Below are 24,285 nucleotides of genomic sequence, written 5' to 3'. Positions count from 1 at the left end.
TTAGACAATTGCTACAACAATGCAATTTAAAAATTAATAAAAGCTGAACCGAGTACATGTGGAATGAATAATAATTCTGGAGAACAGATAGTCAAACATAAGTCCTTTCCCTTGGCACAAAAGTATATCATTGCTGAGAAACAGTTCTTTATTCATTTATAGTCACTGTAGTAGGTAATTTTATTTTTAAATTAGTAATTTTTGTTTCTTATATAGGATGGTTTGGTTTGAATTAAGAAGATTCTTTCTCTAGATAAGACAAAGTAGTAATTACTAAAGTTATAAATAATATACAGGTACATATATTCATATATACATGTGCATATATGCTATGGTTTAGATTTAGTAGAATATGCTTCCATATTTTAATCCATCAATCCATTTATTTATTTATCTATTTGGAGTGGTTCTGCCAACTTGGAACTCTAACTTTCCCTATTAATACTTAATTTGGAAGATTTTGTTAAGTTCTTTGTAAAACATCTCTACTTGTTTTCCTTTGCAATAGATATTACTACATAAGCAATTACTGCCTTCATGATAGACCTCTCAATTTATGGATGTAATGAACAACAAAAGTTGAGGTTATCGAGTGTCCATTGAAATGATATTTCTCATAAATTAACTTCGATTTGAAAATAATATCTCTAGATTTCATTTCATTTATAGTAAGAATAACAGCATGGACTTGGTTCAATTCCTTCAGGAACATATCAAACATAAGATAAATTTCTGACATTAACAATCCAGGACAAATTATTTTTTATTTTATTTTCATGAGGACTCTTTATATTTTGATAGATTATATTTAGTATACATTTATCTATAAAGTTATATGAGTATTTTTTCCTTCATGGGTGAGTTTTAGAGATGATTTTGAAGCTACAAAAGTTTGAGTAACTTAACTATGGTCATATAACCAATATTTGTCAGAGGTAAGATTTTAACCCCTATCATTCCAAATGCACTTATCACTTAGCATTTATCACTTAGCATAACAATGTTTATTTTCTTTCTATAACAAGAAGAAAAGAAGGAAGAAGGAAGTATGTAAAGAAATAAAGAACAGAAGAAAAATGAGAGTTTAGCACAAGTCTTGGCACATAGTAAATGCTTAATAAATACTTCTTCATCAGCTGATTATAGATGAACCCCAGGTCCATCCCTCTTTTGAGTATACAGTGCTACATTTCTAACAAAAAAGTATTCAAATTAAATTACTGTTTATATTGGATTTGAAAATGATGTGGTTTTTATGTCACCTTATGACATTATACTGTCCCTTTGCCGCTATGTAAGTATAAGGAACTAGGGGATATTTTATATGCTTCTCTTTTTCTTTAGTCATCATAACCAAATTATACCACTGATTTTCAAGGTGCTTAATTGGGCCAGACCACTTTGCCCATCTGTTGGCAGTAGGTCTTCAAAGTATATGCCTAAAACCTTTCCAGTTGGGTAAAACTTGACAGAGTTTGTTCTTCTCAGGTATTGACTTTGAGAAGTCATGGTCAACTCTACTGGAGATCCTAAGGCACTAATTCCAAAGTTATGATTACTTGGATTATTTGTATCTATGTAATATACCTCTACATGTAGCTAATGATCAGAATAGAATTCATGTATATCTTGTCTAAATAACATATTGCTTCCAGTGTCAAGTGTAAAACTTTTTTGCAAAATAGGAGGCTAGAAAAATTACTGGTCAAATAGATTATATAATTATTTATTCTCTCAGCTATTTTCTAGGTACCTCTTTCGCATAGTATAACAAGGTAAACATGAATGTCTTAATGGTCAATTAACTATTGGGGGAAGTATTCCAGTAATGAAGTGAGTGATAAATAATATATACTAAAGTGTCTCAAAATAAAGTTCAGAGGCCTTCTTACATGCACAGTACCTTAGGAAAAGGACCAATTTATAAAGAAATTAGAGTGGGAAAATGTCCTGAGATTTTTGGCAACATGACAGAACAAACACTAGCATGATGATGAAGTTGGGTGCTATGAAGAAAAAATTCCACCCTGCTACTGCTTGGTGGGGAGAAAATGAATTCTCTAGGTTGGGCTCTTGATTCCATTACTGTTAAATCTTTTGTAAAGTGTTAAGTGACTTGCATGCCCTACTGCTGGAGTTTAGAGTAAATAGTAGTATGTGGCTCTCAAAACTGTTATCCCTGGTGTTTATCATCATAATTTCCACAAGTGAAGAACAAAAACAACTGACTTTGTTTGCAAGATGAACCTGAAATGAAGTTATAGATATAACAGATAGTCTAATTTATCTCTCTATAAGCTATGTAGGTTATTTCCACTGAAAAAAGTGTTATGAAAACAAATAAGACCCCAAATTAATCTCATAAGAAAGTGTGATTTGAAAAGAATAAATAACATACCATCTCCACAGATTCCCCATCATTTCAAAAATATTATTGTTACCATTGCAAATAATCATTATAATAATCATATTTAAATTTATAAAATGCTCTGATTATAATATCTCATATCATTATTTCCATTACTATAATTAATAAGGAATTGACTCTCCAAAAACGAGTAGAGCAACCAAGTTTCTCAAGATTTGGCTTCCATTTTAGATTGTCACATTTCAAAGTAACACAAAAGGACAGCTCAATTGTGTTGACAAAAAGAAAGATACCAAATTGTTAAAATATAATCAATATCATATCTAAAGTTACTAAATAAGGCATAATAAAATTATTTTAAAGATAATGGAAGAAAAGTTAAAACATTTGGATGATGACCTAAAGATTCATAAAGTCATGAAAATGCTTGAGATTAAATGGCTAAAAATTCATTTTCTGGGATCAGTTTAATATATTTTGACAGAGAACCATACAGACTTCATACCCCCTAATGGATGGGAAAAGAGAAAAGGCTAGAAAAATGTTGCTAGCAATACCTTTGCCTGTCCTAAAATGAAACTTCTAGGTGGAGCCGAGATCCAGAGTGGAGACAGAGAAAGCTAGAACCTCTCTGGGAATCCTCTCCAAACAACCTTAAAATGATGTTTCAAAACAAGTGACAAAACCAACAAGGGAAAGAAGTGAGGCAATTTTCCTGCAGAAAACAACTTAGAAAGTAGACAGAGAGGGTCTGCTTCCCTGGGGTTAGAAGGGAGAGCAACCCCCAGTAAGGTCATACCAAGTAGCTCTAATGTAAGCCAACAGCAAGCCACACTCCTGCCACCTTTTACTCAAGTTTTTGAACCCAGGCCCAAACCAACATCCAGATCCCAAGACCCTAACTAAACTAACAATAGAGCACCTCCATGTCTGTGTGTTCAAGTTCCAAGCCCCAGCACAAGTTTGCAGTAAGACCTGGATTCTTAAAGCAAGGCAGTCCACAGTGTACCTGATCAGTGAAATCCCAAGAGGAAACCTAGATAGAGCTCTTGTTCAGAACTACTGTAGGCTCCCAAAACTGAGTGCAAAGCAGTCTAAGAGTATGCTTGGTTGATGTGAACACAAAGGGAAGCTAAGAGTCCCTACCTAATGCCACAGTTAAGTCCCTAACCATGGCAATAGGTAGTCTGAGGTTTGCTTGCCTTGGGAAAGCCCACAGTGAAGCTCTACCTTGAAACTTGCAGGAATCTAGAATTAAAGATGAGAGACGCAGTAAAGGAAAACAATTTCAAAGGAAAAGAGTCCAACTTTAAAATACAAATAAAAGTCAAGAAAATGGCTAGGAAAATAAGCAAAAGAAAAATCACAGAACTACAGAAAAATTTTTATGGGGATAAGGAAGGTCAAGGCACAAACTCAGAAGAATTCAGTGATATCAAAAAAGCTACCTTCAAAAAATGCAGAAAAAAGATAATAGCTTAAAAAGTGGCCAAATGGAAAACGAGGTTCAAAATATCTCTAAAGGAAAACATTTTTTAAAAAAATTAGAATTGATTAAGTGGAAACTCATGACTTCATAAAATTTCAAGAAATAATAAAACAAAATGAAAAGAATGAAAAATAGAAAAATATTAAATATCTCATTGGAAATAGATCTAGGAGAGATCATTTAATAATTATTGGACAATCAAAAAAGTCTAGACATATTGCAAGAAAATATCAAAGAAAACTGCCCTGACATTCTTTAACAAGAGGGTAAAATAGAAATTGAAATAATCCACCAGTAACATCATGAAATAAATTCACAAATGATGACTCCTGTGAATATTGTAGCCAAATTCAACAGTTCCTAATCCAATAAGAAAATACCACAACCAACCAGAAAGAACAAATCAAATATAATGGAGTCACTGAGGATTACTTAGGACCAAGAAACTTCTCCATTAAATGATTAGAAGGCTTGTAATATGAAATTCTGGAAGGCAAAGGAACTAGTTTACAATCAAGAATCACCCAGCAAAACTGAGTATAGTTGTTTTTTGGGTTTTTTTTTTGTTTTGTTTTGTTTTTGGAGAGAGGTGTGAAATGGTCATTTAATAAAATAGAAGATTACTAAGCATTACTGATTTTAAAAAGATCAGAACTGAATAAAAATTTGATGTTCAAATTCAAAACTCAAGAAAACCATTAAAATGTAAACAGGAAATAGAAAATTTAAGAGATTCCATGAAGTCAAATTGTTTATATTCCTATATGGAAGTATGATACTAGTGACTCTTTTTAAGATTATCATAATTAGGGCAGTTAGAAGAAATATAAATAGACGGAGGGTATGGGAGTAACTATGATGACAAAACATTTAAAAAAATCAAAGGGTGAAAAAGAGAATTGCACTGAGAAAAGAAAAGGGAGGGTTAGAATGGGGTAAATTATCTTACCTAAAGAGGCTAAAAAACTACTGCAATAAAAAGAATAATGAGAGTGGAGACAGTAAATATTTAAACTACTTAAAAGTTACTCTCATTGGAATTGGCTCAGAGAAGGATAACAACCATAGTCATTAAAGTATAGAAACTTATTTTACCAGATAGAGAAGTAGGAGAATAAGAAGGGCATAGGTAATAAAATGGAGGAGGAATCAGGGGAGGCAATAGTTAAAAACAAATATTTTTAGAAGGAACAGAGTAGAAGGAGGAAGAGCAGCATAAAAAGGAGGAAATAAGAGGGAGAGGAAAGTGAATGGGATGATTTCACTCATAAAAAGGAAGACAAATAGCCAAGTGGAGTAAAAACTGAAGTCCTTTGATATGTTTTTTTTTTCCATTCATAAAACTTTTATTCCACTTACATCAACTTAATACACATGTTCTTAACAATTATGCTTGGATTGTTCATGAAAATTTCATAAGACATTAAACAAAGCTAGCCATCATCTCAAGTTATTTCCCTGTTAACTATTTTTACAGCACATGCATGTTAGGCAAGTATCAAAAAAATCACAAAAGCAAAAAACCTAAAAAAAGTTAAATACATGGGCTTTTGGTTTTACTGCTGTGCTTGATATACAGTGACTTTATGAATATCAAGCAATTCATTTTTACTGCATCTTTACTTGTACATTTGTTCTTAGGTTGCCTAAACCATTTAAATACAAATAAAATGAGTGTAGCAAAAATAATGAAAGCGAACAGCAGGTAACTTTACAAATAATGGAATGTGAACCGTTTCTGCCCTTCTTCAGAGTAAATTGACTGGGTTAAAACTTTGTCTTAAGGAACACTTTTGCAACTGCAATCATAAAGGTGTACACGTTGAGATTTGTGTATTCCACAGATATACATGGAATGGCATGTAATATCTATGGGACATCTGTTTCTACCACAGCCATGAGTGATCCAACCCTAAAGTATCCCACAATAACTACACCTGTGGCTGGAACCAATTATCCCTTTTTCCCCCCCACCATGACAGGCCAATATGTAGGCAGTTTTCTTTGCTTAGACATGGAAGCTGTTTTAACACTGGCCTTGTGAAATCACAATGTACCAAAAGTACTATGCCAAACATGTAAAACGTATATAAAAATTCCATATCCCCATATTGGCCACCTCGGATGAAAACAGATAACTCCCCAAATGTTAACTGGCTCTACTCCCCTAATATTAAACATAAAAACCACATGGGAAATATAGAAATCCAAATAGAAGTAACATAAACCTGTCATAAATCGTAAACAAAAACTATTTGTGGGAGAGCATGGATGACAAATGGTCTACTGTGTAAATTTTAGAATGAGGCAGACAAAAGTTGGAAGGCTGGTTAATTCTCCCCTCCTCCTGCTTCAGCTTCATCTCCTTGGGTGTCCGATGTCCACAATGTCAAGTTGTCTCTCAGTAATTGCATTATTAGTGTGCTGTCTTTGTATGATTCTTCACTTAATGTATCAAGTTCAGCAATGGCTTCATCAAAAGCTGTCTTTGCAAGGGAGCAAGCTTTCTCTGGAGAGTTCAGGATCTCATAATAGAACACAGAGAAGTTCAAGGCCAGACCCAATCTTATAGGATGCGTTGGTTGCATCTCCTTTTTGCTGATTTCAAATGCTTCTTGATATGCTTGTTGTGATTGATCCACTATACCTTTCTTGTCATTACCAGCAGCAACCTCAGCCAAGTAACGGTAGTAGTCTCCTTTCATTTTCAAATAGAAAACTTTGCTTTCTGCTTGTGAAGCATTAGGAATCAAGAACTTTTCCAATAGAGACAGCACATCATTGCAGATATCTCTTAGTTCGGTCTCAATTTTCTCTCTGTATTCTCGGGCCATCTGCTGTTTTTTTCTCAGCACCTTCCGTCTTTGCTCAATACTTGAAACGACCCTCCAAGATGACCTTCGGGCCCCTACGACATTTTTGTAAGCAACAGAGAGAAGATTCCTCTCCTCATTGGATAATTCAGCTCCTTGCTCAGTTACAGACTTCATGCAGGATGCCATGTCATCATATCTCTCAGCCTGCTCAGCCAATTTGGCCTTCTGCACCAGCTCATTTTTATCCATGACTGAATATTCTGTGCCCGGAGTGAGTGGCGGCGGCAGACGGACGAACGGGGGGTTCAGCGGTCTCTGGGCGGCGGCAGTGGCCTGATATGTTTTTTACAAGAAAAACATTTGTAGCAGGGGGACTCTTAGAGAGTAAAGGTAAGGTGCTAGCGCATAAATGATTGCTCAACTGAAGTAAAAAAGCAGCGCTAATAATCATGATGTCAACCAAAGCTAAACTATCTAATTAAATGAAATGAGGAAAGAAATTAAATCTTGACAAACAGTATCATAGAAAATTAAGAAATATCAGTAAGAAACATATATGCACTAAATGGTATAGCCTCCAAATATTAGAAGAGTAATTAATTGATCAACTTGAGAAAATAGACAGTAAAACTATTTTACTAAGGGACATAAGCTTTTCCCTCCAGAAAAATATAAATCAAACCAAAAAAATAAATAAGAAAGAAGTTAAAGTGGTGAATGGAATTTTAGAAAAGCTAGATTTAATAGATTTCTGGAGAAAACTAAATGAGAATAGAAAGAATATGGCTTTTTACTTAGCATAAATGACACCATCACAGGGCACAAAAAACTCACATTTAATTTCAAATTTTTAAATATTAGTTTAATCCTTTTAGACAGTAATGTAATATAAATTACATTTAACAAAGAGCAGAAGAAGAGAAATTAAAAATTAATTAGAAATGGAATAATCTTATCTTAAGGAATGATGTACTCAAAAAACAAATAGGGAGCAGCTGGGTAGCTCAGTGGATTGAGAGCCAGGCCTAGAGATGGGAGAGGTCCTAGGTTCAAATGTGGCCTCAGACACTTCCCAACTGTGTGACCCTGGACAAGTCACTTGACTCCCATTGCCTACCCTTACCACTCTTCTGCCTTGGAGCCAATACACAATATTGGCTCCAAGACAGAAGGTATGGGTTTAAAAAAATAGAAATAATCAATAATTTCATTAAAGAAAATGACAATGAAGAGATATACTGCCAAAAGTTATGGGATGCAGTTAAAGCTGTAGTTAGTGAGAAATATATATATATATAAATTCTTACACAAGTAAAGTACAGAAAGAATAAATCAATAGATTGGGAATGAAACTAAAATAAAAAACTAGGAAAAGGGTACATTTATAATCTCGAGTGAAAGACAAGATTGGAAATCTGAAAAATTAGTAAAATTAAAAGTAAACGACTGAACAATAAATAAAACAAGAAATTGTCTTCATGAAAAAAATAATATAGAGATAATTGTTTAAGTAAAAAAGCAAAGAAATCACATTACCTTTATTAAAAATGTAAAGGGTGACTTTACTAACAATGAAGAGGAAATGAAAGTAATTGTTAAGAGCTATTTTGCCCAATTTTATGGAAATATAGCTGACAATCTAAGTGAAAAGGATAAATATTTACAAAATTATAAATTGTTCATATTTAAGGAGGAAATAGAATACTTAAGTAATCTAAGCTCAAAAAAAAAAAAAAAAGAAATTGAACATGTCATCAAAGTACTCCCTAAGAAAGGATCTCTAGGACCAGATAGATTCACAAATGGATTCTATCAAACATTAAAAGAATAATTAATCTCAATATTACATGAACTATTTGGGAAAATAGGTAGAAAAGGAATCCTATGAAATTATTTCTATGACACTGTTACCTAAGCCCAGAAGAGCAATAAGAGAAAAAGAAAATTATGCACCAATTTCATTAATGAATATAGATACAAAAATTGTAAATTAAATACTAGCAAGGAGATTACAGTGATATATCATAAGGATCACTGATTATGATCAAGTTAGATTCATATTAGGAATGTAGGACTGGTTTATACTAGGAAAACCATCAACATAATTGGTCATATCAATAACAAAGCAGAGAAACCCCATGATTATCTCAACAGATAGGTAAGAAGGCCTTTGACAAAATGCAATACCCATTCCTATTAAAAAACTAAAAGAAAAAAAAGCCTTACGTCAAGATGATTAGTTACATACTGGAAGACTCCCCAACAAGATCAGGGATGAAGCAAGAAAACCCATTATCACCACTATTATTTAATATTGTATTAGAAAGTATGAACTTGCAGTGGAAAGAACACCAAAATTTGGAGTCAGAAACCAAATCCCAGCTATGCCACTTGCTACTGATGTGACTTTTGGCAAATTATACTGCCCATGCCTCAGTTTCCTCATCTGTAAAATGCAAGAGTTGAAACATATGACTTCAAAAGGTTTTTATGGCCCTCTGTTACAAGAAAAGGTAGATTTGAGGTCTTTTTGCTCTCATCCCTCTCCAAAGCTTTGTTTCTTGAATGTCAGATGTAAATAACAGTACTGTCAAGGATAGCTGATAAGTTGGATTTTTAACTTATTCCCCCTATTTAGGAGGATTTGTAATCCCAAACATCAAGTTCACTATTTCATGGCTAAGTAGTCAAGTTCTTCTCATAGGGCCTCAGAGAACAATAGGTTCAAGACTGTTAAGAGAGAGCTGACTATCATGAAAGCAGGATGAAGAGACTTAGGAGATGGGAAGGGATGGTTAAAAAAGGATTCTAATGACCCTCAAACAATATCTACCAAGCAACCCCATTTTCTGACTAAGAGCAATTATTTTCCTAGAAATAGGATCAAGATAAAAAAGAAGTCATTGAATAGTGTAAGAATTTTGGATCTGAGGTCAATGTTATCCATCATTCTCTTAGTGATAGAGAAACAGAGAGAGATAAAAGGAAACAGAACTCCCTTACTACCTGTGTGATCACAAGCAAGTTAGATAGCCCCTCTGGATTTCAGTTCCTCATCAATAAAATGAAAGAGTTTTAAAGAATTCTGAGATCCATTTTATATCTAAATCCTTGAATTTCTTTGTCTGTCTTTATGCTTTTCTCTCTGTATCCTTCTGTCTCTCCATGTCTCTGTCTCTCTTTCTGTCTGTCTGTCTCTCCCTATCCCAACACCAACATTTTACACTTAATTACAAGCACTGGTAGTTATATATATATATATCTTTCTTTTTCTGCCTTGGTTTCTCTTTCTTCTTTATCTCCCTCTCCTCTCATTCCCAATATTTCATACTTTAATTATAAGCATTGGCGGTTGCTGTGTAGTTCAAATTTGGCTGCTGCCTCTGTCATTTCATACGAATCAAAGAAGGGGAAAACTTGAACTTCCCCAATTCCAGGCATTTGTATGCATAGTAATGAATAATTCCAAACAGAAAATTTGTGAAAAAGGAAAAACAGCCTAATTTTCAAGGGAATTCTGAGTATAATAATGTATTTTCAATGGTACCTAATGAACAGATGTTGAGGAAAAAATGGGAGTCTGTGAAAATGCAAGTACATCTATCAAGTGGAACCAGTTACCAGCATGTAAAGTGTGTTGCCCTTTTATTTTTAGTGTGAACTATGAAGCAATTCCCTGAAATAGCAGCAGCACTATCATAAATATCCTTGTAATTATTGGGCTTTCTCAGCATGTAACCAGGGAAATCTGCATGATCACTGCAAGAACCAGAAAGTGGGGAATAATCAGTTTATTGTTGCTTTTGAAGGTCTTCTCACCATTGAAAAATCAACCCACATACTAAAGTTAAAAGGGACAGAAGTCATATATTATGAAAGAAGAAGCATATATTCATATTCAGCTTGATGAAAATGTATGAGGGCAAGTTGAAAGGGCTAAGAGGATGGGATAAATATTAGTATAAAGATACTAGTTTGGAACAAGATTTTTAAAAATAAAGTAGCCAAACCTCCCCATAGCACATGAAGGGCTTGAAATAAGAAATATTCTTGAGTGCCTCCAGAGATACAGACATTCATAGATTATGTTTTTTTCTAGACATTTTGGAGTTTTTTAAAAAAAGTCTTTAGAAAACTGTAATACATCTATTTATTGTTATTCAGTCATGTACATTTTTGACCCCATAGGCCATAGGGTTTTCTTTGCAAAGATACTAGAGTAGTTTGCCATTTCCTCCTCCATTAAATTAAGGCAAAGAGTGACTTCCCCAGATTCACGGTGCTAGTAAGTGACAGGATAGATTTGAACTAACGTCTTCTGAATCCAGAACTAGCTATCCACTGAACTAACAGGATAAGTAGTTCTACTTAGCATAAGGTAAACTTCAACATATTACAATATATAAGTTGATGTATGAGCCTTCAGACACATTGCCTTTGATTTTAATCTAGGCTGAAATAAAATATACAAAAGATAAATTATATTTATCAGAGCACTTATTGGATTTTGTAAAATCTCTAATTGTAAATTCATATCCGTGAAAGTATACACTGAAGCAAGGCATTTGGCAAATATAATAGAACATATACATAATGCTCAATTATATTTGTTGAATATATACATATATATGTATATATATATATCAACTGCTATATGCAAAGGTACTAGACTATGTCTTGATAAAACAAGGTAAAAATGTCTTGACTTCAAGTATTTTATGGTCCATAAGCATATCCTAAGGGTTTCAATAGAGGAAGAGTCTCTTATGGGGAATAGAAAAAAAGAACACATGGTTCCTGATACAAAAGAATGTGGATCCATCTGAAATAAAGTATTCAAGTTCTATATTAGACGTTAGCCTATGTAGACACTCAAAGAGGGAGTGAGATAATAAGAACTTACTCAACTATAACTTTCATTCAAACTAAACAGCAGGTTGACAGAGACCTGAAGTTCTTCATCTCCCTTGTACTTGCATCAATTGGTTACCCAAAACTTATAGGCTGAACAGTTCTCAGGAGTGTTCTTTTAACAAGAGTATAGAATAATATGGGGAAGAAAAGATAATTTCAAGTGTTATTCAAAAAACCTTAAAAGGTAATTATTTGTGCATAGAACATTGAATAATAATTGTCTTGCATAATATTATAACATTTTGCTAAGCATATGTGTTAAAATTGTAAAAATGGTTCACTGGAATCATGAGTAGCTTGTTCTATTATTAGTTTCCTCTCTAGACTGCACTCTTGAATCTCTCAACTTTCTCTATCATGCCATAGAAGGCTCCTCACTCTGGAAGTTCACTCTCCTCCGGTATTTTTCACACTAGAACAAATTGTGGTATATGCTGGTGATGGAATACTATTGTGCTCAAAGGAATAATAAACTGGAGGAATTCCATGTGAACTGGAATGACCTCCAGGAATTGATGCAGAGTGAGAGGAGCAGAGCCAGAAGAACATTGTACACAGAGACGGATACACTGTGGTAAAATAGAATGTAATGGACTCTGTACTGGCAGCAGTGAAATGACCCAGGTCAATTCTGAGGGATTTATGGAAAAAAACGCTACCCACATTCAGAGGAAGAACTGCAGGAGTGGAAACAAAGAAGTAAAACAACCGCTTGAACACATGGATTTATGCGGACATGGTTGAGGATGTAGATATGAAATGACCACACCAGTGCAACTATCAATAATATGTAAATAAGTCTTGACTGATCACACAAGTTAAAACCAGTGGAAATGTGCATTGGATATGGGTGGAGGGGTTGAAGGAGGGGTGAAGGGGAAAGTAAAAACAGGAATCAGGTAACCATGGAAAATATTTCTAAAAAAATAAAATATTTAAATCTAAAAAAAATACATTTTGACTCCTAGTTATTCACTAATTGCTCACAGAACTTCCCTTTTTAAACAAAACACCCAGGCCACCTATGTCTTCCTTCCTCTCCAGACTCAATTCCTCATTCTTCTTTCCTCAACCTCCTGCTTTTCAGGTTCCTTTCATGTGCTTGTTTCCTTTGTTAAAATGTAAACTCCTTGAAGGCAGGGACTTTTATTATTTCTGCCTTTATTTGTATACTACTTGTCTATGTTAAATGATTTCTATACTATATAAGTGATTTAATTCATGAAGACTCATCTATATAGTTAAAACTATAAGATATGATTTTCAGGTGAAATGTGAGCTATATTTCAATTTTTCCCATCATATTTCATATATCCTCAGACCTAATTTATTTGATCATTTCCTAAATTATGGGCAAATTATTTGCTATAACAAATATTAAATATGTCATATTTCATATTTTAGGATAACTAGAATTCATTTAACTGTACTTTCCTTTCAATATAAGTATTATTCTCTATAAATCAAAGGAAATATATGCACATATATGCATCAACATATACACATAGATATATTTCTTTTTTCCTCTTTCTTTGATTTCTGGAGAGTATATAAATAATAGTTCTACCAAAGGATAGGCAAAATTGAATGAATTTTTAGTCTTACTAAAAATACATAGTCGATAAAGCAATCCATAATGGAATAATTCATAGTACTTTAGCATGTCTATTTTTCCCCTAGCTTCTCTGACTAAAATTTAGCTTTTCCAATTTATAATGTGTCAGAGAAATTCAAATTGATAGTATTTTACACTATTAGTAGTGGTGGTGATTTGGAGCTTTCTTTCTTATGTTTGTTGATAGCATTCACATCTTCCATGAAATATGAGCTCATATAATTTTCCCTCAAGGTAAATATATGTATTAGTTTAAAAATATTGTAGAATAGGGGCAGCTGGGTAGCTCAGTGGATTGAGAGCCAGGCCTAGAGACGGGGGGTCCTAGGTTCAAATGTGGCCTCAGACATTTCCCAGCTGAGTGATCTTGGGCAAGTCACTTGACCCCCATTGCCTACCCTTACCACTCTTCCACCAAGGAACTAATACACAGAAGTTAAGGGTTTAAAAATATATTAAAAAACAATAAAAATATTGTAGAATAACTTTCATATGTATATATTTATATCAACAAGTAACATATTTTGGATAACATCTGATGCATTTTCTACATTTAAATATTTCCTTTTTTCTTTGTTTATTTTAAACTGAATTATTTATATATTTTTTCTTTTTTTGGTACACTGAAAAAAACAAAAGACCCTGATATCAGAGGACTTGGTTTCAAATTCTTTGGGCAAGTCACATATCTTACCTGATCTTTAGTTTCCTAATTTTTAAAATGGAACAATTTTGCTGCCTTGCTTTTGAGTTATCACACAGTCAAAAATTTTTCAACATTCAGCAATTAAAGTGTTTGCTTGTCAATATTCCCTCCCTAAATCTACCCACATTTTTAAAATTTTTAATCATTTAATAATATACATTTTTAACATGGTTATATGATTCATGTTCCTACTTTCCCCTTCACCCCCCGGCCTCCCCCCACCCATGGCTGACACACATTTCCACTGGTTTTATCATGTGTCCTTGTTCAAGACCTATTTTCAAATTGTTAGTTGCATTGGTGTGGTAGTTTCGAGTCCACGTCCCCAATCATGTCCTCCTCAGCCCATGTGTTTAAGCAGTTGTTTTTCTTATATGTTTCCTCTCCTGCAGTCCTTCCTCTGAATGTGGGTAGCGTTCTTTACCATAAATCCCTCAGAGCTGTCCTGTGTCATTGCTTTCTGCTGGTACAGAAGTCCATTACATTCGATTTTACCACAGTATATCAGTCTCTGTGTACAATGTTCTTCTGGCTCTGCTCCTTTCACTCTGCATCAGTTCCCGGAGGTCTCTCCAGTTCACCTGGAACTTCTCTAGTTTATTATTCCTTTTAGCACAATAGTATTCCATCACCAGCATATACCACAGTTTGTTCAGCCATTCCCCAATTGAAGGACATACCCTTCTTTTTCAGTTCTTTGCCACCACAAAAAGCACAGCTATAAATATTTTCGTACAAGTCTGTTTATCTATGATCTCTTTGGGGTACAAACCCAACAATGGTATGGCTTCTACCCACATTTTAAATGGACTTTTTATTCTTTCTGTTTCTGTTACTCTATGAACTTTAAAACATTACTACATTAAATAAGAGAGGGAGAAACAGGGAGAGAGGGAAAGAGGGAAAAAGTACTGTGTTAAGAACTGGAGAAACAGAAAAAGGGCAAAAACAAACTTTTAAAATTATCTTAAGGAAGTCACAATATAATGAAAGAGATGAAATACAAATTACTATGTTTTGACAAGACTTATAAAAATGAATAAAATAATTTCAAAAGCTAGAGTCTAAGACATGAAAAATTTCAAATATACATATATCTACTGGAGCTCTTTCTGTTAAAAATAGATAAAGGAATAAAACCTTGTCTTTGTTAAACTTCCATTTTTTAAATAATGGAATCTTTTAAAAAATAATATTTTGGAACCAATTCCTGCTTACTGGGGGATCTTGTTGCTAATTGGAAAATTATAGCCATCTTGAGGGGAAGAAATAATTTAAAAATATAGTTTATTTTTAAATTTTAAATGTATTTGTTTATTTTAATTTCATTTTATTTTCTCCTATTACACATAAAAACAGTTTCTAATATTTTAATAAATATTTTGATTTTTAAATTCTCTGTCTCAATCCCTTCCACCCATCCCCTGCCCCAATGAATTGGTAAGCAATCTGATAAACATATTACATGTGCAATCATGTAAAATATCTTTTCACACTAATCCTTTTGTGGAAGGAAATGAACAAAAAACGTTGAGAAAGTTTAGGAAAAGTGTTTGTTTTGGTCCAGATTCAGACTCAATCAGTTCTTTCTTTGGGAGCTAATGGCTTTTTTTCTCATAAGTCCTTTGGGATTTGTTTTTTATCCTTTTATTGCTGAGAATAGCTAAGTTATTCAAAATTATTCAATTATACAGTATTCCTATCAAGGTGTGCAATATTTTCCTGGTTCTACTTATTTCATTCTGCTTTAGCTCATGCTAGTCTTCCCTGGTTCTTCAGAGCTCCTCCTGCTCTTTATTTCTTATAGCATAATATCATTCCATTATAATCAATATACTATAACTTAGTCATTCTTCAATTGATGAGTATCCTCTCATTTTCCAATTCTTTGCCCCTAAAAGTAGAATTCTTTTAAATATGTTTGTAAATATAAGTGTCTCGTCTCACCACCTATTTTTTTCTCCTTGGGATACAAACCCAGTAATGGTATTGCTTGGTCAAAAGGTATGTACTATTTTATAGCCCTTTGGGCATAGGTCCAAGATGCTCTCCAGAATGTTTGCATCAGTTCACAACTCCCCTAGAAGTGCATTTCAGTGTCAGTTTTCCCACATCCCCTCCAACTTTTGTTATTTTCCTTTTCTGTCATAATAGCCAATGTGATAGGTATGGGGTGGTACCTCAGAGCTATTTCAATTTTCATTTATGTAATTAAGAGTGATTAGGAGCATTTTTGCATGACTATAGAAAACTTTAATTAAGTTGTATCAGCACTACCTGTTCATATCCTTTGACCATTTATCAATTGCAGAATGACTTCTATTCTTATACATTTAACTCATTTCTCTATATATTAGAGAAATGAGGCCTTTATTAGTGTATAAAACTTTTGCACCTTTATTACCATGTATTACTCCATAATTTATTTCCCCCTGTTTATTTCTTGATTACAAGATCACCCAGTTTGCCCTCTTTTTTCTCAGGTCCAGCTCCCTTATCTTCTCCCCTTTTTCTCTTACTTTCTAGTAGGTCCTCCCATATTGAGCTAGTTCCAATGAGCATCATGTTCACATGTTCTCCTCCTCATCTCCTCTATCTTGCCCTCCACTGTAAAAGCTCATGCCTTTTTTAGACATAATTTATCCCAAACTATTTTCTTTTCTCCATCTCCTAATACAGTCCTCTTTCATACATCCTTAATTTTATTTTTAGATATCATTCCATGTAAGATTTAAATTAATGCCCTAAACTCCAACTATTACATTTTATAAAGTTTATTAATAATCACTTGAAGCAAAGGGAATAAAAACCTAATTTCTAACAAAAATAAGACCACGTGAGTAAGTTCTCTCACCTCTCCCCAAAAGCCTGCTTTAGTTAGCTGCAGTCACAAGAAGAGAGAGAGTCAGTGCTACACAAAATTTATATCCTCCTTATGTCAGTACGTAACATGAGAAGGAAAGTGGGATGCTGGGAATTGAAGTCCAGGGGAGCAGGTTCTAATTACACACCCATCATATTCAACTCATAAACTTGACCTCTATCTGCATTCTACTTCTAACTGCCCAAATAATAATCAAGTTATTTATAATTTGAAGAATCCTCTTCCCATGTAGGAATGTAAACAGTTTGATTTTATTGAATGCCTTTTGATTTCTCTTTCCTGTTTACCTTTTAAGTTTCTCTTATATCTTGTATTTGAGAGTCAAATTTTCCATTAAGCTCTAAAATTTTCATCAGAAATGTTTATAAGTCATATATTTCATTGGATACTCCCTTGAAGGAGGATGCTCAGTTTTGGGGGTGTAATTCTTTTTTGAAGTCCTAACTCCTTTGCTCTCTGGAATATTATATTCCATGCCCTCCCACCCTTTAATGTAGAAAGTGCTACATTTTGAATTACTCTCACTCTGGCTCCACAATATTTGAATCATTTCTTTTTGTCTCCTTGCAATATGTTCTTCTTGACCTAGAATTTCTGGAAGTTGCCAATAATATTCCTCAGAATTATCCTTTTGTGATTAATTTCTAGAAGTAATCAGTCAATTCTTTCAATTTTTATTTTACTTGCCTATTCTTTAATATAAGGGTAGTATTCCTTGATAATTCCTTAATGAATGGCATCTAAGCTTTTTTCTTGTTGTTAATTATGGCTTTCAGGTAGTCCAATAATTCTTAGATTACCTCTTTCAGATTTATTTGCTAGGTCAGTTGTTTTTCCAATAAGACATTTCATGTTTTCTTATATATTTTTAAAATTATTTTGGCTTTCTTTGATTGCTTTTGATGTATTATTAAATCATTAGTTTCCACTTGCCCAATTATAATTTTTAAGATATGATTTTCCTGAGTGAGCTTTTGTACTTCCTTTTCCCATTTGGTCAATTCTACTTTTTAAAGAGGTTTTTTTTTTTTCTCATTGAATTTTTGTACCTATTTTTCATATGGGCAATCCTGGTTTTAGAAAGTTATTCTCTTCAGTGGATTTTTTGCCTCTTTCACAAATTGGAGTAGTCTGTTTTTTTTAAAGGTATAAATTTCTTCAATATTTTTAGTGCCTCCTTTAACAAGCTATTGACTCTTTATTCATGATTTTCCTTTATCGTTCTCATTTATTTCCCCAATTTATTCTGCCTTTCATTTGATTTTTAAAACCCTTTGTAAGTTCCTCCATTCATTTTTTGGGAGCTTGAGACAAATTCATGTTTCTTCACGTAGGCTTTGAATAGAGAAATATTAATTTTGTTGCTTCTCCTGATTATGTTTTGGTCATCCCTGACACCAAGATGTTTTTTTCTATGTTGAGGGTTTTTTTAATATTTGCTCATTTTCCATGCTTCTTCTTTTCTTTTAATTTAAAATACTGTTTAAGTTGAGCTCTGTAGCTATGGTTAAGGGAGCACTGTTCCAAGATTCATGTTCTTTGTGTAGCTGCTTACACAGCTAGCTTTGTGAATCTATAAACTTTCGGTTCTTCTAAGATGGGATGATGTAAGGAAATGTGTATGTAATACTTTCCCTAGTTGTATTCTGTTCTCTGAGTAACCACAAGCCCTCTTTTCCACCTTGGAACTGTTACCATGTTCCTTCACTCCACTGTGGTCCCAAAAGCTTGTGTGTGTCAGTGCTTCTCCTTACCCTGGGACCATGACCTCAAATTGTAACCTAGATCTGTATTTGGGCAATTTAACAAGAGTTTTTTACCCTGAGCCAGCAAAGGGACGATTATGATCTCCTTTTAGCCATCTGTCTGACCTTTCTTACCATATGTAGCTAATAGCACTGGAAGCCTTTGCTACTGATTGGGCCACCCTCATGACATGTTGCAGTGGTTAGGGACTGTCTTGACATGCTGTGTTGGACACCTGCATCCACATAAGTGTAATAGGTCTTTCATGAAAGCCTTCTAAGATGCTTTGGGCTGAAGAATTATTTCACCTCTTTGTGTGGGTTATGCTAGTTCAGTAATGGGCAAACTTTTTAAAGAGGGGGCCAAAGGAAAGGAAATGCTCATATGTCAATCTTTTTCTAAGGCAATTCTTTAGAAGTTTCATTGTATTGTATCCTACTCATTGTATTTGTCAGATTAGGAATAATGTCCCGCAACTGGATAGAACATTTCAGAGGGCCGCATCTGGCCCACCAGACCATAGTTTGCCCATCACTGTGCTAGTCTATAATTTATTTTGAGGCATTATGTCATAATTTTTAGAGAATAATTTAATAGAGATGAGGTGGTCTTGTGTAGTTTTTCTGCCAATATATTTAAATTTATTGCATTAAATATTTACATATTACATGTAAAAAATTAACATTTCTTTTTTAATTTGGGGTTCCAAATTTTCTTCCTCTCTCTGCTCCAACACTTGAGAAAGTAAGTGATATCATATTCATTAAACACAACATATAGTTTGTTATAAGGAAGTAATGGAACCTTGAGAATAGTCTGTAAAGCACTGTAAATTTTAATGAAGTAGATTTCAAATGATTCAAAGGAAAATTAGAGAGAATCTCATGGATTGAAGTATTCCAGAAGAAGTCAGAAATTCAACCAAGGGAGCAGGAGAGATGATTAGATTTAAAAAAATCTGAACACAGAAAGGGAAGCAATCCTAAACAGGAAATGAATATAATTTGTTTAACGTAATTATTTCAGATAAACAGAGAAATTACCAAGTAACTTTTTATAAAGAAATGTACAGAAAGTGGGGATAGTTTCAGATAGAAAGGATTAACTTTAAGGAGGACTCTGTGGGTCTGTTTGACAGTGACATAGCCTTAGCTAAGATCTGAAGGAAGCCAAGAGAGAGCTCTGGAAAGAGAGATAGACACAAAAATTTCCCAGAGTTGGAAAAATAGAGTGGTTTGTAAGAGGAATAGGAAAGAAGCTAGTGCCAATGGATTTCAAAAAATGTGTTGGGGGATGGAGCTATGAGTCTTAGGTGTAAGGTGTAAAGAAAAGTGACCTAGATAAAGATTCATCAAAAAACGACAGAGGAGAGATCTGACCAGTAGAAAAAAACTTAGATTAAAGAGAGTATCAAGGGAAAGATAATGATTGAGAGTTGTAAGACTACAGAACATTCAAGGAGATCCTTGTTAATTTGGAAAGTACAGATTCAGTCTGGGATCACTGAAAACTGTATGGGGGTGGATTGCTTTGACAAGGGAAAAGGGCTACCATTAAATGTGAGATAAAGGTAAAGGAGCAGGTAAAGGCAAAAAAAAATTATCTGAGTGATGTGAGATTAGGTGAAATGTAGAGGAGAAGAAAAGAGAGTGCATTAATTTTTCAGTGAAATATTGAGTAAATTTCCTAGCTGTCTTGATGGAATAAGGTTATTTATCTTTTAGGGCTTTTGTAATAGTCTAATAGAGTATATATCAAAGAAGTAGGCTCTTCTATGACTTTTCATACTCAAATGTTGACCAGATGTCAATGATAATTTACCCATGGTAAAAATAAAATTTTACTTTGAATGACAAGTATCAGGATAGTTCTTGGATACTTTAAAATTTTACTTTTACTAGAATTTTTTTGGGTTATTTGTCTTTAAAAAAAACAGTAATATAAGCATCCTCAACAGGATGTCTTTCTTTTAAGATAAGAAGTTTTCTTTTTTGGGCGCAAAATAATTTTAATTATTATTCTTTGCTCAGAAGAAATTCCATATGAGGGAATTCTATAAAAGGGAATTTGAGAAGGGATTAAAAGGTTTGGAAATGCCATCCATGATAAGTGGAAGAGTGAATTAGTTGTGCAGATATAAAAAAGGTTGCTTTCGACTATCCCAGCCTTGTTTTATTAGTGTCCAACTATGGATAACCATATTTGGAATTTTCTTGGAAAATATAGTGTGGTTTGTCATTTTCTTTAGTTCATTTTATAGATGAGGAACTGAGACAAATAGAGTTAAGTGATTTAACCACTATCACATAGCTCATAAGTATCTGAGACCAGATTTAAACTCCAAGGTACTTCTAATGAGCCACATAGGTATCTTTTTTTTTTTAAAACAGATCATTCTGGGTTTACAATGATAGCATGTTTTCATTCAAATTCTATTTACTTCAATCTTTAGACATCATAAAAATATTTCCTGTGTATCTATAGTATGATTGAGTTCAGATTGTTTAGTGAATTTTCAGAGTCCTCTATTAAGACCATATTTTCTATCATCTAATAATATAAGATAATTTTCTTCATTTTTCACTCAAGAGCTCTAACTTCATTTTATTTCTCTTCAAGTCAATGTTTGAATCCTTATGGCTAGACCATTCCCCCTCCATGAAATTATACTTGCATTTTTAAAGTTGGTCTCTTCATCTGGTTTACCCAAAGTATTTCTTAATTTTACTTCACATTGTCTATATGCTCATATGCTTACCTTGATTTCTTAACTATCAATCTGTGCTAGGATCAGGCATGGGAAGGTCCCATTTGATCTTATTTTCTTTATATTCTTAATGCAGCCTGAGGCCAGATGAATACATCAGAACAGACCCTATCTTTTATAAGTATACCTGAATTTTGTTTCCCCTCCTGATGGCCCTATGCAAACATTGGCCTTAATTCTACTGTACCCTTTTCCTAGAACAATCCTCTTCCTGGAGTTTCTGTTTCTTGCCATGGTCCTGACTCCAAGATGATGTTACAGATTATTTTCATCTCAGGTGCCCTGTAAAGACACCCTAGAACATGTTATCCATCAGAAAACTGACCTTGTTTGCTTCTGTATCTCTGAATGATCCAAAGTAAGAACTTCCCTACTCTGTTTCTCAGAGAAGTAAGCTAAGAGCTAATTCTACCTGCCACTCCCTCTGACCCAAAAGACCAAAACTTGGGTCACACTTCTGATTTCCCTAGTACAGTCCCCTCTCAGAGCACCTCCTATATTGATGGTCCTGAAAAGATAGGTATGAGTTCAATTCCCCTTATAATTGATATTCAGAGATCCTGAAAGTTTCAGGTTATTTTCTTGTTATATTTCTTGTGATATAGAAGAATGCTGATAATTCTCTTTGGTCTTCTTCATTGTTCACCTTTCTAGGGATTTTTTAGTTACTGGTTAGAGTATATATGGGAAGTGCTCCGCTCCTCCATCACCTCATATCCTTTCATACACAAATATTGCCCAGAAATCAGTAACAATTTACTTATAACAAAAATACAATTTTTATCAGGATCGTTCTTGGGTACTTTTAAAATTACTTTCACTAGGAATTTGTTGGGTTATTTTCCTTTTGAAAAAAAATCTAACAGTAATCTAAGCATCCTCAAAAGGATGTCTTTCTTTTAAGATAAGAAGTTGTCTTTTTATGGCACAAAATAACTTTAAGTACTATTATTTACTCAGAAGGAAGTCTATATGGCTAAGAAAATATGATGATTTTCCCCACTTTAATCAATATTCGATATATCCCCATAACAAAGAGATAACTAATTTTACTAGGTAAGGAAGATTTCCAGTTGATTATTATTTGACAATCATGCCTGTGATATTTTTAATTCTAGTCAGAGAATGTAGCTTGAGTACCTTGGAAATCATTTAGATCAAACTCCTCAATTCATATATAAGAAAATTCACATGTCTATTTTTAATAAATATACTATGTTATGGCCTGATAATCTTATATCCCAAGAAAAGACGAATGAGAAAGAGGAGGACATGGAGAGAAGAGAATAGGAGAAATAAAAGAGATTAAACTTCCTCTCATTAAGAGGCAAATATGAAGCAAGTAAATTGGGGGAGAAGATATTGAGTTGTCTGTGTTTTAACCTTACTCTCATCAGAACTAGCTCAAAGTAGTAATAATTCTTACATGTAGTTAGTTATAGAAACTTACCTTACCTTATAGGGAAGTATTATGGTTGGGAGATTGAGAGGGAAGGGAATGGACAAAATGGATGGTTACTGGATGATGCAGTTGTTGAAAATAAAATATCATGAAATATCTGTGAATAAGGAAAGGCTAAAAGGAGAAAAAGAGAAGAGTAAAGAAGGAGAAAATGAGATAGATGGAAATCCACAATTAGTAATCATACCTGTAAATGTGAATGAGATACAGTTACCCATAAAATAGGGAAGAATAGGACATTAGATTAAAAACCAGAATCTCACAGTATCCTTTCTACAGGAGACAAATTTAAAATGGGGAAATTTTTGTAAGATAATGGAGGCTGGGGCATAATCTAACATGTCTAAGCTAAAATTAAAAAAAAAAAGCAGGGTTAGAAGTCATGATTCCAGACAAATAAAAAATAAAAATTAATCAAAAGAGATAAATAAGGAAATTACATCATTATAAAAGGCACCATAGACAATGAAACAATATCATTAATATATGTGTATATATGTGTATATATATGTATATATATATATATATATATATATGTTCCAAAATATTTTAAAGGAGAAATTCCATGAGTTACAGGAGGAAATATATAGTAAACATAGTAGAACATTAATATTGTGGGAACTCAAGCTTTCCCTCTTAGAAGTAAATAAATCAAACCAAAAAATAAATGAGAAAAAAAGTTTAGGAGGTAATTAAAATTAAAGTTGAAAGACTCCATGGACACCTTTGGAACATAGACCTTTTCTCTGTTGCTATTCTATAGATATTTTCAGTCAATCTCTTCAAATAGTCTCCAAGATTTGGCATAGATATCTTATTTCTTAATATTATTTAATAGGGTCAAAGAGTTACAGGATCATAGATTTAGATCTGAAAAAAACCTTAAAGGTCCTTTGTGAAAGCTCATTCCCTCATTTTACAGATGAAGAAAAATGAAGAAAACTAAACAGTAAGGTTAAAAAACGTTTAAAAGATCAAATAGCTAGTAAGTCTCTGAATCAGGATACCAAACTGGATCTTCTTGAGGCAGATAGTTGGCATAGTGGTAAAGCTCTGGTCTTGATTTCAGGAAGACCTGAGTTCAAAATCTGCTTCAAACACTTAACTAAATGTGGTACTTAAGCAAATTATTCAATTTCCCTTTGTCTCAGCTTCCTTTTCTTTAAAATGATAAGATTGCATTCAAAATTCCCATCCAACTACAAATCTATAATTTATAACTTTGATCCTATTCCTTTTAATTCCAGAACACTATCCACTATAGCATGCCACCCAAAATAGAGATCCATGGCTTTGGGGGATTAAAAAAAACAATGATTTTTTAAAAATTTTAGTAATTTTTAAGTTAACAAAAATTTATTTTCTCTTCCTCTTGTCTCCTCTGGCCAACAAAGAAAAACTTGTGACAAAAATAGTTAAGCAAAACAAATTCTCATGTTGACCATATCCCAAATGATGTCTTATACTTCAAGATTAAGGCCATCATCTCTCTTTCATGAAATTGATAAAAAATCTTTA

The 24,285-nt window shown here is 33.4% G+C and overlaps 1 protein-coding gene across 1 annotated transcript; it reads right to left on the bottom strand.

Annotated features, from left to right (window-relative positions):
- Positions 1–6,187: 6,187 nt before the first annotated feature.
- LOC123234719 (14-3-3 protein zeta/delta-like) lies at positions 6,188–6,923 on the bottom strand. Its single transcript, XM_044660672.1, has one exon. It carries the CDS (start codon positions 6,920–6,922, stop codon positions 6,188–6,190), a length of 735 nt encoding a protein of 244 aa, XP_044516607.1. The 5' UTR covers position 6,923.
- Positions 6,924–24,285: the final 17,362 nt, after the last annotated feature.

Source organism: Gracilinanus agilis, chromosome 2 (genome assembly GCF_016433145.1).
Source record: "Gracilinanus agilis isolate LMUSP501 chromosome 2, AgileGrace, whole genome shotgun sequence".
In the NCBI taxonomy this organism is placed as follows: Eukaryota; Metazoa; Chordata; class Mammalia; order Didelphimorphia; family Didelphidae; genus Gracilinanus; species Gracilinanus agilis.
Note: the sequence above shows the minus strand (reverse complement) of the source record. Positions and strands in the feature narration are given on the sequence as shown.